General features: G+C 39.2%; 1 protein-coding gene across 4 annotated transcripts in view; it reads left to right on the forward strand.

Moving 5' to 3' along the window:
- Positions 1-19,522, forward strand: part of Mxd (MAX dimerization protein) — a 304,254-nt gene that overhangs the window by 165,504 nt on the left and 119,228 nt on the right. For all 4 annotated transcript variants that reach the window (XM_076775383.1, XM_076775382.1, XM_076775385.1 and 1 more), the window contains exon 5: positions 16,404-16,518. In XM_076775383.1, coding sequence (XP_076631498.1) covers positions 16,404-16,518 — 115 coding nt within the window. The remainder of the gene's footprint in view (positions 1-16,403; positions 16,519-19,522) is intronic.

Consider the following 19,522-nt stretch of genomic DNA (forward strand, 5'->3'; position numbering starts at 1 on the left):
TTGCGAGAGTCGGCGACGCCAGCGCTTTGGCGGCCGCTGTCACGCGTACGTGACTTTATCGTTTCGAACGATACTAACGACAGCTTTCTGCCCAGTGAATCGATACGAATACCGCGAGTCGACGATTGTAACAGCACGAGTTAAACAGAAGCTTCGAACCCCGTCAAGGGGGTTAACATTCCATGAAAAATCGCCCCCAGTCCTCCACTCCTTCACCCTTATCCATGAATTATTAAAGTATTTCCCGGCCATCCGGCCGAGCGTAATCGCACAGAATAATTTTCCCTTTCGCGGCCGATAGCGGAGACCTCCGCAAAGGAACACCGCGAGCGGTCGCGTGATGCTTTATCTCGCGGCGGGACGTGTTAGAGCGGAATTATAAATCGTTAAAAATGGCATGAAAATATCAGCCGGGAAATTTATTGCCCGTAACGCACGCCACTCTTGCCGATAACGCCCGGGCACGCACTTGCATCACGATAGCCACTCTCGAGAAACCCCGATCGATCGTAACGGTGTTACAAGTCGAAATCGTGAATTTTCTCGCTGACCACCGGAGAATCCTTCAAAAGCAGTCGTACACGATCGTCCTTCGTCAGCAGACAGCCACGTTTCACGAGGATCATTGCGAAATTTCCTCGATAAGGACGAATTACGATCGTTCGTGAGTGCAGCCGGAGTCGAGAGAATAGCTTTTTAAATTTTGCTAAAATGCTACGGTTGCTATCACTATTTTCCACACTCTTCTGTAATATAATAATAATACTAATTCTTTGTTTTGGTGGAACGTTTAAAAAGAAAACTGTAAAAGGTTTATAATCATGTGGGATCATCATCTCACGTATTCGTCACCAGAGGGCTACGCTTTTGAGTTTCTCGCAAGCGCTCGACCGACCTTCCATTTGCATATACAGGGTGTTCGACCACCCTTGGGAAACATTTTAATGGGGGATTCTAGAGGCCAAAATAAGAAGAAAATCAAGAATATCAATTTCTTGACTGAGGCTTTGTTAAAAAGTTATTAACAATCAAATTAAAAAATTTCAAATCGTTCTGGAAAAATTATTTTCGGTTGCGGGGATCAATTACAATCATTTTTCGTCATTACACATACCCCCGAAATCCTATTCACTTTCGAGAAAAAAATTGGGGAAGATACTGAAATTTTTAGACGAAATTGAAAAATTTCAAATCATACTAAAAAAATTATATTTAGTTACAGGGGTCAATTACAATCATTTTTGGTCATTACACATACCCCCGAAATCCTACCCAATTTCGAGAAAAAAATTCGAGTAGATACTGAAATTTTTAGACGAAATTAAAAAGTTTCAAATCATACTAAAAAAATTATATTTAGTTACAGGGGTTAATTACCATCATTTTTGGTCATTACACATACCCCCGAAATCCTACCCAATTTCGAGAAAAAAATTCGAGTAGATACTGAAATTTTTAGATGAAATTGAAAAATTTCAAATCATAGTAAAAAAATTATATTTAGTTACAGGGGTTAATTACGATCATTTTTTGTTTTTACACATACCCCCGAAATCCTACCCAATTTCGAGAAAAAAATTCGAGTAGATACTGAAATTTTTAGACAAAATTGAAAAATTTCAAATCAAACTAAAAAAATTATATTTAGTTACAGAGATTAATTACAATCATTTTTGGTCATTACACATACCCCCGAAATCCTACCCAATTTCGAGAAAAAAATTCGAGTAGATACTGAAATTTTTAGACGAAATTAAAAAATTCCAAATCGTACTAAAAAAATTATATTTAGTTACAGGGGTCAATTACAATCATTTTTGGTCATTACACATACCCCCGAAATCCTACCCAATTTCTAGAAAAAAATTCGAGTAGATACTGAAATTTTTAGACGAAATTAAAAAATTCCAAATCGTACTAAAAAAATTATATTTAGTTACAAGGGTTAATTACAATCGTTTTTGGTCATTACACATACCCCTGAAATCCTACCCAATTTCGAGGAAAAAATTCCTTACCGAAAATCTGATTATGTGCCTACATTTTTCGACGAAAAAAAAATTTTCAAATCATTCTGAAAAAATTATTTTCAGTTGCGGGTGTCAATTACAATCATTTTTGGTGATTAGACATACCCCCGAAATCGTGCGCATTTTCGAGAAAAAAATTCAAAACGGGCGGAACTTTAAACGTTAATAACTTTTTAACGAAGCCTCCATGAACAAATTGGTATTCTTGATTTTCGTCTTACTTTGGCCTCTAGAATCCCCCATTAAAATTTTTCCCAGGGACGAAACACTTTCCCTATCCTTTTCTTACTATCTGATCTAGTGGACCCCGAAATCGTGAAATTTCCCGGTTACTTCCATTTTTGAAATGCAAAAACCGGCAAAACGGGTCGTCAAAGAGTTCGCGCCGGCGACGCATCGTAATTATAGTAATTGCAATTAATTTCATCGTTCGACCCGGTGCAACATTGGCCACCGGCGGCCACTAAATCACCCTGCAACAACCGAAATTAATTACAACCTTCGCGTATTCGCCATAAACCTGGAAACACAGTTGAACGGAGCGCAACGGAGAGGCTCGATTATCCGGGATTCCGTTTCATCCGGGCAAAGTGAGCCTCGAAATAAAGTTCCGACCCCTCCGACGCCCCCTCCCCTCCCAGCCACCCCATCGCGTCACCCTGCCCTCCTGTTACGCGAGTGTCGACGGAATGAAAAGTCGCCGAAGCGTGAAATGTTACGCAAATATGACGTAGATAGAGTCGGAGTAACCATGGCTGTCTAACTTTGACGCCGCGACAGGTTTGACAGCGAGCAGGCTTTCCGGTAAACAAATTATTTACGCCCAGATATGCTATTCTTTATCTTGTACCGCGTTCTCCACAGCGAATGGCTACAGTCTCGATTTAGGCATTTTCTTAGACGCTGTCGCTCGTTCAAAATCACGTGATTTATTTTATAATTAACGATTTTGGTAATTAAGTAGCCTATACTTTCTGTCGGAACGTACGGAATAATCGTACAAAATTTTATTCGATTTGGATGACAGTACTGGGAGTTATAGAGAAATCACAAACATAGACTTTCAATACGAATAGACCGTCGCCCGTTAAAAATCGCGTAACTTATTTTATAGTTAACGCTTTTGGAAATTAAGTAGCCTATACTTTGCGTAGGAACGTACGGAATAATCGTACAAAATTTTATTCGATTTGGATGACAGTACTGGGAGTTACAGGGAAGTCACAAACACAGACTTTCAATACGAATAGACCGTCGCCCGTTAAAAATCGCGTAACTTATTTTATAGTTAACGCTTTTGGGAATTAAGTAGCCTATACTTTGCGTAGGAATGTACGGAATAATCGTACAAAATTTTATTCGATTTGGATGACAGTACTGGGAGTTATAAAGAAATCACAAACACAGACTTTCAATACGAATAGTCTATCGCCCATGAAAAATCGCGTAACTTATTTTATAGTTAACGTTTCTGGAAATTAAGTAGCCTATACTTTCTGTCGGAACGTACGGAATAATCGTACAAAATTTTATTCGATTTGGATGACAGTAGTGGGAGTTATAGAGAAATCACAAACACAGACTTTCAATACGAATAGTCCATCGCCCGTGAAAAATCGCGTAACTTATTTTATAGTTAACGTTTCTGGAAATTAAGTAGCCTATACTTTGCGTAGGAATATACGGAACAATTGTACAAAATTTTATTCGATTTGGACGGAAGTAATGGGAGTTATAGAGAAATCACAAACACAGACTTTCAATACGAATAGACCGTCGCCCGTTCAAAATCACGTGATTTATTTTATAGTTAACGCTTTTGGGAATTAAGTAGCCTATACTTTCTGTCGGAACGTACGGAACAATTGTACAAAATTTTATTCGATTTGGATGACAGTAGTGGGAGTTGCAGGGAAGTCACAAACACACAGACTTTTAGTACGAATAGTCCATCGCCCGTGAAAAATCGCGTAACGTATTTTATAGTTAACGCTTTTGGAAATTAAGTAGCCTATACTTTGCGTAGGAATGTACGGAATAATCGTACAAAATTTTATTCGATTTGGATGACAGTACTGGGAGTTACAGGGAAGTCACAAACACAGACTTTCAATACGAATAGACCGTCGCCCGTTAAAAATCGCGTAACTTATTTTATAGTTAACGTTTCTGGAAATTAAGTAGCCTATACTTTCTGTCGGAACGTACGGAATAATCGTACAAAATTTTATTCGATTTGGATGACAGTACTGGGAGTTATAGAGAAATCACAAACACAGTCTTTTAATACGAATAGACCGTCACCCGTTACAAATCGCGTAACTTATTTTATAGTTAACGTTTCTGGAAATTAAGTAGCCTATACTTTCTGTCGGAACGTACGGAATAATCGTACAAAATTTTATTCGATTTGGATGACAGTACTGGGAGTTACAGGGAAGTCACAAACACACAGACTTTTAGTACGAATGAAGTTTGTTAAAACGTTGAGGTGCGTCGTAAAATGGTTTGAACTTCGCGCGCGAAATCGCGAGATGCGCGCGGATGTCGACGCGCGTGAGAAGGTAAGCCGCTTAGAAGCACACCCTGAAAACTAAAGGCTCCGGTAATCCTCTTCTAACTGGGTTCGCGTTGTTGCTGCGGGCACGCGTAATCGGTTCGTTTGAATTATTAAAGGAGGTATGGATCCGCTCTTGCGCGCCAGAATTCACCTCCCCCCTCCCACCGCGGAGCCCTGTTTTTCCTGCTTTCAGATTTTATTTTTACATGGTCCTTTCTGCCGCGCGGGCTCACGCTCCGAGAACTCGAGCGCGCTTTCACGCTCGATTGCCTTTTAATTGCTCCCACGGTCCGATCGCTGGCAAATTCAACAGCTCGAATTACGAAAAATTGCGCGAATATCGCCTTTAAAATGAATTTCATAAAAAATCGACGGGTCTCGGATATCTGACGTTCTCCCCGTAAACTGACGGCTCCAGGAGCCCCGGTTAAAGTGAAATCCACGTAACTAAAAACCCAACCGGGGATCCCCCAGGGTCACGGGACTCCGTCCCGTCGTTTCCAGTGTTCCCAGGCGGGACCGTCGTCAATAATTTTGGAATCCCTGACTCGTCGCGTCTGTTTGTCCAAGGGACTCCCGCGAATGCCTACGCATGAAATTCTATAGAAGCGGCGGGAAGCGTGTTTCTCCAGGCGAACGGTAACAAAACGCTCACCCCAGGGACCCGGAATAGTTGACGCGTGGCGTCGGAGCCCATCGCTCGAGCATTGTCGAATATTCCAGCAGACACTATCAGACACGGGGCTTCCCTTCTGTCTTGCCTCTGTCCACCCCCTCTCGAGCCAACCAACCAACTCCCGAAAACCCATGGCGAATTAATAATCAACGTTCAAACGTTACCGACGCGCGTCTCCGTGTTCTCCCCTTTGAGGCAGCGTCTTCGCGAACCACGCCGACGACTTCGACGCGGGAATTCCGCGCCAAGTATTTATTCATCAGGCTCTGGTACGCCGAACAGCCGGGACAGGAATTTCATAATGCTGGTGTCACACGCGGGTATCGATTCGAGGGACCGCCCCCACCCCCCCCCGCCACGGTCGACTCGTTCCCGGGACTCATCGGCCTCCGGGCAAAAATGTTGCAGCGGGAAAAGGATGTCAAAGAACGATGAGATTGATAGGGAGGGAACGACGGGAATTTCTGACCCGGCCGTCCGACGTCTTGTTCGCGACCATCTTGCTTCCGACCGACCCTGGCATCCGTCGACGCGATCCGACCGTTTTCTTTCTGGTAATTCTATATTAGGGTTTTACTTCGTATGACTAACAGATTATTACAAATTACTAAATTGTCACAACGACGACAACGGGCTTACACTTTTCTTCTACAATATTCCTCACAGCATGGTCCATATTTACAGTGGCTCATCGAACATCGAGTGTAACTTGACGCCAGTCTTTATCGCCACATTGTATATGTGGTTTCGGGTGCCAGCTATTTGGTATCTTACTCGCACTTATCCTCTATCCTTGACTCCGTTGAATTCTGAGAAGCAACCATGTGCCCACTTAAGTGACCGCGGCCGATCTCGAGTGCGGACACTTAAGTGGGCACTACTGTAAAGGGTGTTCGGCTACCCCTGGGAAAAATTTCAATGGGGGATTCTAGAGGCCAAAATAAGACGAAAATCAAGAATACCAATTTGTTGATGGAGGCTTCGTTAAAAAGTTATTAACGTTTAAAGTTTCACCAGTACTGAATTTTTTTCTCGAAAATGCGCAAGATTTCGGGGGTATGTATAATGACCAAAAATGATTGTAATTGACCCCCACGACCGATAATATTTTTTTTGGAACGATTTGAAACTTTTTAATTTTGTCGACAAATTTGTCCACCTATTTGAATTTTTTTCTCGAAAGTGGTTAGGAATTCGAGGGTATGTCTATTGACCAAAAATGGTCGTAATTGACCCCTGTAACTAAATATAATTTTGTTAGTATGATTTGAAATTTTTTAATTTCGTCTAAAAATTTCAATATCTTCCCCAATTTTTTTCTCGAAAGTGGATAGGATTTCGGAGGTATGTCTATTCACCAAAAATGATTGTAATTGACCCCCACAACCGATAATATTTTTTTTTAAACGATTTGAAACTTTTTAATTTTGTCGAAAAATTTATCCACCTATTTGAATTTTTTTCTCGAATATGGTTAGGAATTCGAAGGTATGTCTATTCACCAAAAATGATTGTAATTGACCCCCACAACCGATAGTATTTATTTTGGATCGATTTGAAACTTTTCAATTTTGTCGAAAAATTTGTCCATCTATTTGAATTTTTTCTCGAAAGTGGTTAGGAATTCGAGGGTATGTCTATTGACCAAAAATGATCGTAATTGACCCCTGTAACTAAATATAATTTTTTTAGTATGATTTGAAATTTTTTAATTTCGTCTAAAAATTTCAATATCTTCCCCAATTTTTTTCTCGAAAGTGGATAGGATTTCAGAGGTATGTCTATTGACCAAAAATGGTCGTAATTGACCCCTGTAACTAAATATAATTTTTTTAGTATGATTTGAAATTTTTTAATTTCGTCTAAAAATTTCAGTATCTACTCGAATTTTTTTCTCGAAAGTGGATAGGATTTCGGAGGTATGTGTAATGACTAAAAATGATTGTAATTGACCCTTGCAACCGAAAATAATTTTTCCAGAATGATTTGAAATTTTTGAATTTAATTGTTAATAACTTTTTAACGAAGTGTCCATTAACAAATGTCTCACTTTAGCCTCTAGAATCCCCCATTAAAATTTCTCCCAGGGGTGGCGGAACTCTCTGTATATGTAGGCGGAACGTCGGTCGAGTGCTTGCGAGAGAAACGGTCCCTCTGGTGGCGAATACAGGAAGCTATGGACCTCACAACGATATCGCTCGGCCTATAGTAGAACTAATCAAATTAGAGAGTCCAACCAGACACCTCTCGAATTGTCTGATCGCGTTTAGTTTTATAGATTGTTCGAACAACTTGAAAAATATTTTTACCCAATCGGATAGAATGTTCAAAATCATTTTACACGTAGGATATATTCGCAGGGGTTTTCATTTCCGAAACACGTTGCTCCAGTTCTATTGGAGGATGATTAGTGGTGGGTCAAGTATACACAAGCAGTTTCGATGTCTGATCAAACATTTACTTAACCGTTAGTTCATGGATGCACCCTGAATCCCGTCCCCAGGGTATTGAATAAAACAGACGTACCATAAATTGAAACCAACGCTTTTAGTATATTAATTAACCGCAAGCTTGCATTATTTTAATAGAATAGGGAAACATGCTCAACCCTTAGACTAAATCTGTGGATCTTGTATGATTTTAAACACTGTATTTTTTTATTCGACACTTGCAAGACTCCGCAAAATTAACTTCAACTTTTCAGTATTCTCGCTTTTGCATAAAACGATCTCTCGCGCCAGCCACGGGACCAAAGAAGCGATTTTGCAGTGAAAATTCATACCGTCTCGACCTGTTTATACTGGACAGTGAATTTATACCAAAGAGAGTAAACTAAAGTTTAGGCGAATTTTCCAGGGGTAAGTTCGCGAAAGGAAAAGTTTTGATTAAATTTTCGTCGATAAATTTCTGGGAAAGCGGGACCTTTCGTTAAGTGCGCGCGAACATTTAAAATCGTTTTCTTTTTTTTTTTTTTTTTCTTTTTTTTTAATTAAATTTTTCCCAGCCAGTACGCGAGACGGATATCGTTCGATTCTCTATCCGTATATCGAGCAAAGATCGAAACGATTGATTAAATTCTTTATTTCGCGGTAACATTGTTGGCAACGATATTGCAAATTTCGAACGCGTCACCGGGTTATTGATCCAGGCATAAAATATTCAATTTTCGAACCAGCGACGCGAGCATCCAATTTCCAGAGATGAACCGTTGATCAAAACTTCGGACGAACCTTTTTCCCTTGGATCAATAATCCGATTCGATGCAGTTTTCGTGTTTTCAGTTTTTCCACTGATGAGCTTTTGTTAATCGAACATTTTTCCCGCTCCTTTCGTACAAGTTCATCAGTGACGTTATTAATAATTCAAGAATTTTTATATATTCTATTCGGTGTTTGTTTCGTTACCTATAGGTTATGTTCTTTCGCTACAACGTTGGGTAACAGGTTCGTGAAACAGTTGCGTGCAACTAGTGTGCTTGAGAAAATTAAAATTCCGAAGCGGCGGTTAAGCGTCGGGTAATTAATTGAATGAATCGAGGAGGCATTCTGTGATAATAATTTTCACACGAAGAGCACGTTAAGTGCTACAGTTTTGTTGTAAAATGTTTTTTATCGAGTTGCCTTCTATTTTTGAATTAACTTTACGTTTTTAATGTATTTTCAGTTTTAATTAATCCCTCCTCGACGTGGTTTTTATAAATCATCACAGAAAAATTGTTTACGGTATTTGCAAATTTTTTGCTTTTATTTTGCACCTTGGAGAAAAGTGCAAAAACATGACGAAGATTTTAATGGGGAATTCTAGAGGCCAAAATACGGCGAAAATCAACAATACCAATTTGTTGATGGAGGCTTCGTTAAAAAGTTATTGACGTTTAAAGTTTCGCCCCTACTGAATTTTTTTCTCGAAAATGCGCAAGATTTCGGGGGTATGTCTATTCACCAAAAATGATTGTAATTGACCCCCACAACCGAAAATAATTTTTCCAAAACGATTTGAAATTTTTCTTTTTTATCGAAATATATAGGCATCTTCTTGAATTTTTTTCTTGAAAATGCGTAGGATTTCGAGGGTATGTGTAATAACCTGAAATGATTGTAATTAACCCCTGTTACTAAATATAATTTTTTTAGTATGATTTGAAATTTTTTAATTTCGTCCAAAAATTTCAGTATCTACTCGAATTTTTTTCTCGAAAGTGGATAGGATTTCGAAGGTATGTGTAATGACCAAAAATGATTGTAATTAACCCCTGTAACTAAATATAATTTTTTTAGTATGATTTGAAATTTTTTAATTTCGTCCAAAAATTTCAGTATCTACTCGAATTTTTTTCTCGAAAGTGGATAGGATTTCGAGGGTATGTGTAATGACCAAAAATGATTGTAATTAACCCCTGTAACTAAATATAATTTTTTTAGTATGATTTGAAATTTTTTAATTTCGTCCACAAATTTCAGTATCTACTCGAATTTTTTTCTCGAAAGTGGATAGGATTTCGGAGGTATGTGTAATGACCAAAAATGATTGTAATTAACCCCTGTAAATAAATATAATTTTTTTAGTATGATTTGAAATTTTTTAATTTCGTCTAAAAATTTCAGTATCTACTCGAATTTTTTTCTCGAAAGTGGATAGGAATTCGGGGGTATGTCTATTCACCAAAAATTATTGTAATTGACCCCCACAACCGATAATATTTTTTTTAGAACGATTTGAAACTTTTTAATTTCGTTGAAAAATTTGTAGGGTTATTTGAATTTTTTTCTCGAAAATGGTTAGGATTTCGGAGGTATGTGTAATGACTACAAATGATTGCAATTGACCCCCGCAACTGAAAATAATTTTTCCAGAACGATTAGAAATTCTTGAATTTAATTGTTAATAACTTTTTAACGAAGCTTCCATCAAGAAATTGGTATTCTTGATTTTCGTCTTATTTTGGCCTCTAGAATCTCCCATTTAAATATTTCCCTGGGGTGGCCGAACACCCTGTATTTCTAGAAAAGCAAATTCATTAACCCAGACCTAACGCATATATGGATGACAGGATACTATGATACTAGAAAAATTAATCCTCAAGTTAAGACGTCGAGGGAAATAAGGGATAGAATTCATGAATTATAACAAGGTTGCAAAAATAAATACTGAAAAAATTTTTAGGTTATGTAGCTTATAAAGGTCTAAAATCAAAATTTTACTTTTACGAAATATCCTACTATTTTGATCTGCCGGGTGAACGTGTTAACAAGAAAATATATTCGCAAATAATCACAACACCCGTAACTATCTTTTTGTATACATTCTACTGTCACAAAAAGACGATATTCTCAGCTCCATCCAAAGTAACATCCATCTGGTAAAGGGGGAAGGAAAATAGGGGCAAAATGGCGTCGATTTTCCAAGACAGCCGCGAAGCAAACGTACGCGAAATGAGTTTTTTTTTCTCTCTCGAAGCCCCTTAAAGCCAGACCGAAACCCCCCCCGTTCCTAAATGCCCGTGCATAACGCTTCCCGCGGCCAGAATGCATCTATCTAGGGGCAGAAACCGTCCACTCTGCGGCCCGCGAGACATAATACCGTTTGATGACGTCATTAAGCCAGAGCCGGCTTATTGTTTCTCGTAAAACGGTACGTGCAAACGCGCGGTACACGGGCCTGTGTGTTCCCGCAAACGTCGTCGTCTTGGTGGGCTCTTTCGACATAACCCGACACCCCCCTCCGTCCCCCTCCTCCTCCTCCCGCGGTCTCTCTTGCAACCCCCTCCCCCCCCTCTCCCGTGGTCGTCGACGTCGTCTGCGACAAGCCTCGCCGCCGTCGTCTCCATTTTCCGCGACGGAACAATAAACCTGGGCATAAACTTATAATTAAATGCCTGTAACGGCGCGTGTTTGGCACATGTGACGCACGTCCGCCAGGGAACTTATTACGGGCGCTGAAAATAAATTCCGTCGTCTTCGCGGACGCTGGACGACGGGAGGATTTATTTTCCTGTTTTTTTTTTTTTAATTAACTTCGCCACGTCAAAAAGTTCCTCTCGCGCTCGAGGTCCTCCAGTTTCGTTTTTTGGAAGGAACGTTATTATAAAATAAAATCGATAGTAAATACGCGAGCATAAACGTGCTTATTTTTTACCAGCGCTGTCACATTCTTGCGCCGTAGGCCTGGAGAGGGTTTCGTCTATCTGTTTACATCGAGGTGACCGTAAAGCGAGCGTATGCAACGGGTGGTTCAATAATATACTGACTCAGACCTGATTCCATACGTATGCTTACTGTCGCCACTCGTTTCGAACTGCAAGCTGCTCTTCACTCGGCGGGGATATTGAATATGGCCAAACTTAATCTAACCTCTAAAACTAATTAATTTAATCAACATCCAGACGGTTAGTTTTAGCGATTAACCAGTTAACTGTGACGCTCCGTGTTGAAAGTGCGAATTTCTGTGTCACGAAAATCGATCGATGACGAGTATAGTCGTCAAGCACGGAGTAAGTGTCGCTGTTAAAATATTGCATCAAAAAGATCGTCATGACAAAAGATCCTGGCACTTCTCCATGACGAGTATACTCGTCAAACACAGTTAACTGATTAAGTTGGGTCTGGGCTAGAGTATCATTGAAATTTAATTCAATTTTTCTGTCCACCCGTTATGTACGCTTGCCTGTCCAGGGTTATCTCGATGTAAACAGAAGACGATCGGCGGACCGTTGCAGCCGCACGAGTCCTATCGCACACGTACAGGCGGAGTGCATGTGGTGTGGTACTGGAAAAAAATTTAGGCTGGATGCAGACGAGCCAGCGACTTTTTCCGTTGCGAGGTCACCAGCGTTTCTATGTCCATCCTCGCCTTGCAAATGAAAACAACCGAGACAGACATAGAAAACGTCGATCTTGTCCCGTCATCTGAAAGAAAAGTCACTAAACTGCAGAATAACCATTACTTTTTGTAGGAAGATTCTTTTAAATATCGTGAGAGTTGTAATACACGATGAATGCTCGTAAATATACTTACGTTTCGTTCGAAAGTTGTTCAAGTACATAGAAAACGTCGATCTTGTCTCGTCTTCTGAAACCAAAGTCACTAAACTGAAGGATAACCATTACATTTTGTAGGAAGATTCTTTTGAATATCGTGAGAGTTGTAATACACGATGAATGCTCGTCAATATATTTACATTTTGTTCGAAAGATGTTGAAGTACATAGAAAACGTCGATCTTGTCCCGTCTTCTGAAACCAAAGTCACTAAACTGAAGGATAACCGTTATTTTTTGTAGATTCTTTTAAATATCGTGAGAGTTTTAATACACGATGAATGCTCATAAATACAGTGTGTTCGCCCGTACAGAATTTTTTTCTAGAAAGTGGGTAGAATTTCCGGGATAGGTCTAATGACCAAAAATGATTCTAATTGACCTCTGTACCCAAAAATAATTTTTTTACAATGATTTGAAATTTTTTAATTTCGTCGAAAAATTTGTCCACTTACTCAATTTTTTTCTCGAAAATGGTTAGGATTTCGGGGGTATGTCTATTCACCAAAAATAATTGTAATTGACCCCCGCAGCCGAAAATAATTTTTTTAGAACGATTTGAAAGTTTTTTTTTTCAGTCTTCTAAAAGCAAAGTCACTAAACTGCAGAATAATACATGATGAATGCTCGTAAATATATTTGCGTTCTATTCGAAAGTCGTTCAAGTACGAAGTTTATTTTTACCAGGAATAATGAAAATAGATTTTCGTCGAGGTAGAGTATTGCGTCTTGATAGCGATGTAAATTGGCTTGAATGCAAGCCTGATTAAAAACACTTTTTCCTTTCCCCGTTAAACGACTGGTCACGAAGGTGTTAATTATTGCTCGCGTTTATCGCCCACGCATGAAAGCATTGTGTTTCTGATGTTCGCTTGGATTGCTCGACACGCGTCCAGATGGGGGTTTTTCCCTTGTTTGCGCAGTACGCTCCCGACAATGGGAATCCGCATGGCTCGTAAGGTATAAAAATGGCGAATTTATTTCACCTCGTCACGCAGTTCGATAACGGTTAGAAATTTATTCTCGCGTGGCGCGAGCGAACCGAGCTATTCTATAAATACTTTTTGGGTGAAATGAAATCCTTTTGTTTGGGATTAAAATATTTCATCGAGATAAAATAGTTGCTTTAATTTCTAATGATTATAACGAACAGAATTTTTGAAAATAATCAGCGAGCATAGATAATCTCAATCTGTGTAATTCTGTGAATTTTTTAGTACGAAAGGGGGGGGGGGAAAAGAATTGTCGAAAACTGCCCAGTTTTGGGAACTTTCGAGCAAATAATCCCTTAAATTAATATGGAAGCAGTCGGTGAAATTGTTCCAAAGGTACAAATGGCACCGTTGAAACTGTTATGAGACCTGCTGATTTCGTTTGCGGACTTCATTCAAATAATATAGCGTGAGAGCAGTGTGGTCAGCGGGGGTGGGTCGGTTACCAGAAACGGGCCGCACCGCGGCTATTATAACAGCTCATTACGATGTCAATTATTACGCCCGTGCAGAGAATTCGTTTCCTTTTTTGGAGTAAAAATCAGGCGCAGACATTTTAACAAAACCAACTCGATAATACATGTACAGGGTGTTCGATCACCCCTGGGAATAATTTTAATGGGAGATACTAGAGGCCAAAATAAGACGAAAATCAAGAATATAAATTTCTTGACTGAGACTTTGTTAAAAAGTTATTAACAATTAAATTCGAAAATTTCAAATCGTTCTGGAAAAATTATTTTTGATTGCGGGGTCACTTACAATTATTTTTGGTGAATAGACACACCCTCGAATTCCTACGCATTTTCGAGAAAAAAATTCGAGTAGGTGGACAAGTTTTTCAACAAAATTAAAAAGTTTCAAATCGTTCCAAAAAAAATATTATCGGTTGTGGGGGTCAATTACAATCATTTTTAGTCATTACACATACCTCCGAATTCCTAACCATTTTCGAGAAAAAAATTCGAGTAGGTGGACAAATTCTCCGACAAAATTTAAAAATTTCAAATCGTTCTGAAAAAATTATATTTGGATGCGGGGGTCAATTACAATTATTTTTGGTCATTGCACATATCCTCGAAATCCTAACCATTTTCGAGAAAAAAATTCAAATAGGCGTACAAATTCTTCAACAAAATTAAAAAGTTTCAAATCGTTCCAAAAAAAATATTATCGGTTGTAGGGGTCAATTACAATCATTTTTGGTCATTACACATACCTCCGAAATCCTAACCATTTTCGAGAAAAAAATTCGAGTAGGTGGACAAATTCTCCGACAAAATTCAAAAATTTCAAATCGTTCTGGAAAAATTATATTTGGATGCGGGGGTCAATTACAATTATTTTTGGTCATTGCACATATCCTCGAAATCCTAACCATTTTCGAGAAAAAAATTCAAATAGGCGTACAAATTCTTCAACAAAATTAAAAAATTTCAAATCGTCCCAAAAAAAATATTATCGGTTGTAGGGGTCAATTGCAATCATTTTTGGTCATTACACATACCCTCGAAATCCTACGCACTTTCGAGAAAAAAATTCGAGTAGGTGGAACTTTAAACGTTAATAACTTTTTAACAAAGGCTCCATCAACAAATTGATATTCCTAATAATAATAAAAAAAATGTCAGAGCGTGGTAAATATACCCAACGATGTAGCATTAAAATCTCAGATCATTCGCACTTATGGTTCTCGTAGAAAAAATTCTCAAAGAATGTTCTCTCCCCCTTAACGCTTATCGACAAGTTATCGATACTCGTTCGATAATCGTTAACAACGTCGAATTGCCCGGCAGAAACGACCCGAAAGGGAGAATTCTTCGCGGAGACCCGCGTCCCATTTCTCCGTTTCCAACGGTCGCCGCAGGGCATTCCGGGAGGGAAATAATTCCCGCGCGTTTCCTGCTTTCGTATTCCGAATGTATGTTTATCGCGCGATTCGTTCGGCTAATGGTCCGTGATCGCCGCGATAATCGGGATCTTATCGCTGTTTCCGGCCGGTTTCGCGACGAGATCAACGTTTCCAAGGACGAAGGGACGACCGTAGACGAGTAAAATTCTTATCCAAATGGGATAAAAAAAAAAAAGAAAAAGAAAACTTTCTAGAAAAAAATTCAGTAGGGGCGAAACTTTTAACGTTAATAACTTTTTAACGAAGCCTCCATCAACAAATTGGTAGTCTTGATTTTCGTCTTATTTTCGCCTCTAGAATGCCCCATTAAAATTTTTCCCATGGGTGTCCAAACACGCTGTATAGTATTTTTATAATTCAGAAATTTTACGTGTATACGTCTTTAATGTAACAATTTTCCAGACTGTTATTACCAGAGGATAAATTTTTATTCGTTCAGAAATATAATTTTTATAGAACGAAGAGCGGGATAAACGTTGTTTATTCGAAATCTTGCCCGTTTCTGATTTTGTCCTTCGATTCGCGGGACTTCCCAGCATCCACTGGGCGAGATTCCGGGCTCCATTCATCGTCGTGGCCTACGTGACACGAAAAACGGATGCCAGAGAGGCTTTCGGGTAATTCGAAACCCTTCCCCCACCCCCCACCCACGCGCGACGAATTACGAGCGCGGTAAAGTTTCGAGTCGATCAGTACACAGCGTTTCTCGAGCGTGATCTCTGGTTATCCGGCGAATACTTTAAACTCCATTCTGAACAAAGTAATTCTTGAATAAATATATAACTCTTAGTAAATCTTCGGGAAGTAAATAATATATAAAATTTGCGTCAAAAAATTAGACCTAGTCGATCGTCTTGTTTCTGAATATTTAATAAATTATAAATTGGGAGAGTGCATTTGATGGTGCATCTTTGTCAGAGTATCGTCAATGAATTGGCGAAGCTCTTCTGGTGAAAATGAGTCCAAACACGACCACATTCGAATCACTTTTAATATACGCGTTATTCGAATCGATTTTGAAAAATTTTAAATTTCGTAAAATCGAAAGTAGTCCGAATATGGCCGTGTTTGTACTCATTTTCCTCGGGAGAACGCCAGGAATCTATTGATAATACTTTCATCGTGATACAACGATCTAAATTAAAAGAGAATTGCGTTGTGAAATTTAATTAATCGTGTAAATTTGTGCTTGTTGCAGGAGAGCGCACCTCAGAAATTGCCTTGAAAAGCTGAAGGTATTGGTTCCGTTGGGCCCAGAAACCTCGAGACACACCACCTTGGGGCTCTTGACCAAGGCGAAGCGTTTTATCAAGGTAGGCACATATTCATAAAACGCAAATAGGAAATTGTGAATCGCAAAAACTGTTCAAACGAATCCTGCCATCCAAACTAAAAATATAAATAGCAACTACGTATATAGACAGACACAACGGATAAACAAAAATAAAGATAGGAGTTTGTCTCTTGGTCCAAGAAATTTTTTAATCTCGTCGTTCGCGGCAGTAACAGTTTTACTGTCTCGTCACCCATACATGACAAGATTTACCACTATGATACTATAAAAAATTAATTCTCAAGCTAAGACGTCGAGGGAAATAAATTTGAATAGAATGTGTGGATTTCAACAAGGTTACAAAAATAAGTACCGAAAGAAATTGTAGGTTATGTAGCTTACGATGATCTAGAATAAAAATTTTACTTTTTCAAAATATACGTGTTAATGGAGGGGAGATTCTTGGCGTCGGATAATTAGCAAGAAAGATGGCGGAGAAGATGGCCGAGTGTGAAAAGAATCGCGGTCGAGCACAGCCGTCGGAGAAACGTCGGCGCGCGGCTTGGAAGACAGAAAGAAAGAAGGTCCAGGGGCGGACAAATAAAGTATTACCCCGGCGCGACCGCCTGCTACACGCCGACGTCTCCGCCAGCGCGAAATACGAATGATCTCCCCCCTCCATCTCTGGTCAAGTCCACCCTCCGCGCGAAAGTGGAAGCTCCTCTCTCGCCGGTTCCTTCCAGACTCTCTCTCTCTCCCCCTTCGATTCTCCGCCTTTAATTTTTCCTTCGGCTTCTTTCCAGCCTCGACACGCTTCATTTCCTCCTCCGGGGGCCACCCTTCTTTGTTTCTCGGACCGAAATCTTCGCTTCGTCTCCGCCCCCGTCCCCTTTCCCGGTCCACCCTTCGCCCCCTGCCCTCGGTCGACCAACGGCTGGCTGACGATAAATCGCCATGCGCCCCGTTAATGAGCGGCCCGCTTTCAGACGACTCTAATTAGTCGAACTCGTCGTCGTCGGTCGGCTCGAACTTTCGAGGAGTCTCAATAGGGCGGATTTTAATGTCAGCGTGGACTCACCCCTCCCCTCCCCTGGTGATACGTCGGCCCTGAGTGTACTCGTATTCGGTGGTCACCTGGAGAGCCTACGTTGTTCGTCGATTCGCGACGTCGAACGCCGGAGGTCAACGGTGACCGACGATTCCCGGGGACTTAGGACGCATCATTAACGCTTTCACTCTAGTTCGCCCGGAGACCGAAATCGCTCACGGTACACAGGAACGAAACAGTCGCCATTATGCTGGCGCGCCATTGTCCCCAAGGATGCCCATAAATCACTGCCAAATTGCTGCTGATGTTTCGAATGCACCAACCAGCACCGAGTATTTTCATTGGGACGATATATATAACGCGTGTCGCGACAATTGTTAGGTTGTCCAGGAAATTATTGGCTCGACTCGTAAAATAGTATCTCTCATCTGTGCTGGGTGAAATTGGGGCTGAAAATTCCTCGTTATTATACGTATGTTATTATTATAGTGGTAGGTAAACCCCACACCATCTAAAACTAACACAAAAGTGTGAAGTCGTCTTTAGGATATACATACTATGCAAGCCTAACAGGCCCTGTCTCAGAAACAGAGACACTGGAAGGTATATACAGGGTGTTCGGCCACTCCTGGGAAAAATTTTAATGGGGGATTCTAGAGGTCAAAATAAGACGAAAATCAAGAATACCAATTTGTTGATGGAGGCTTCGTTAAAAAGTTATTAAAGTTTAAAGTGCCAACCGTACTGAATTTTTTTCTCGAAAATGCGCAAGATTTCGGGGTTATGTCTATTCACCAAAAGTGAATGTAATTGACCCCCACAACCGATAATATTTTTTTTGGAACGATTTGAAACTTTTTAATTTTGTCGACAAATTTGTCCACCTATTTGAATTTTTTTCTCGAAAATGGTTAGGAATTCGAGGGTATGTCTATTCACCAAAAATAATTGTAATTGACCCCCATAACCAAATATAATTTTTCCAGTACGATTTGAAATTTTTTTTTTTCGTCGAAAAATTTAGGCACCTAATTAGATCTTTAGTAAGGAATTTTTTTCTTGAAAGTTCGTAGGATTTTGGGGGTATGTGTAATGACCAAAAATGATTGTAATTAACCCCTGTAACTAAATATAATTTTTTTAGTATGATTTGGAATTTTTTAATTTCGTCTAAAAATTTCAGTATCTACTCGAATTTTTTTCTCGAAAATGCGCAAGATTTCGGGGTTATGTCTATTCACCAAAAGTGAATGTAATTGACCCCCACAACCGATAATATTTTTTTTGGAACGATTTGAAACTTTTTAATTTTGTCGACAAATTTGTCCACCTATTTGAATTTTTTTCTCGAAAATGGTTAGGAATTCGAGGGTATGTCTATTTACCAAAAATAATTGTAATTGATCCCCATAACCAAATATAATTTTTTCAAAACGATTTGAAATTTTTTTTTTTCGTTGAAAAATTTAGGCACCTAATTAGATTTTTAGTAAGGAATTTTTTTCTTGAAAGTTAGTAGGATTTCGGGAGTATGTGTAATGACCAAAAATGATTGTAATTAACCCCTGTAACTAAATATAATTTTTTTAGTATGATTTGGAATTTTTTAATTTCGTCTAAAAATTTCAGTATCTACTCGAATTTTTTTCTCGAAAATGCGCAAGATTTCGGGGGTATGTCTATTCACCAAAAGTGAATGTAATTGACCCCCACAACCGATAATATTTTTTTTCGAACGATTTGAAACTTTTTAATTTTGTCAACAAATTTGTCTACCTATTTGAATTTTTTTTTCGAAAATGGTTAGGAATTCGAGGGTATGTCTATTCACCAAAAATAATTGTAATTGACCCCCATATCCAAATATAATTTTTCCAGAACGATTTGAAATTTTTTTTTTTCGTCGAAAAATTTAGGCACCTAATTAGATTTTTAGTAAGGAATTTTTTTCTTGAAAGTTCGTAGGATTTCGGGGGTATGTGTAATGACCAAAAAT

This window comes from Colletes latitarsis, chromosome 10 (genome assembly GCF_051014445.1).
Source record: "Colletes latitarsis isolate SP2378_abdomen chromosome 10, iyColLati1, whole genome shotgun sequence".
NCBI classification, from domain to species: Eukaryota; Metazoa; Arthropoda; class Insecta; order Hymenoptera; family Colletidae; genus Colletes; species Colletes latitarsis.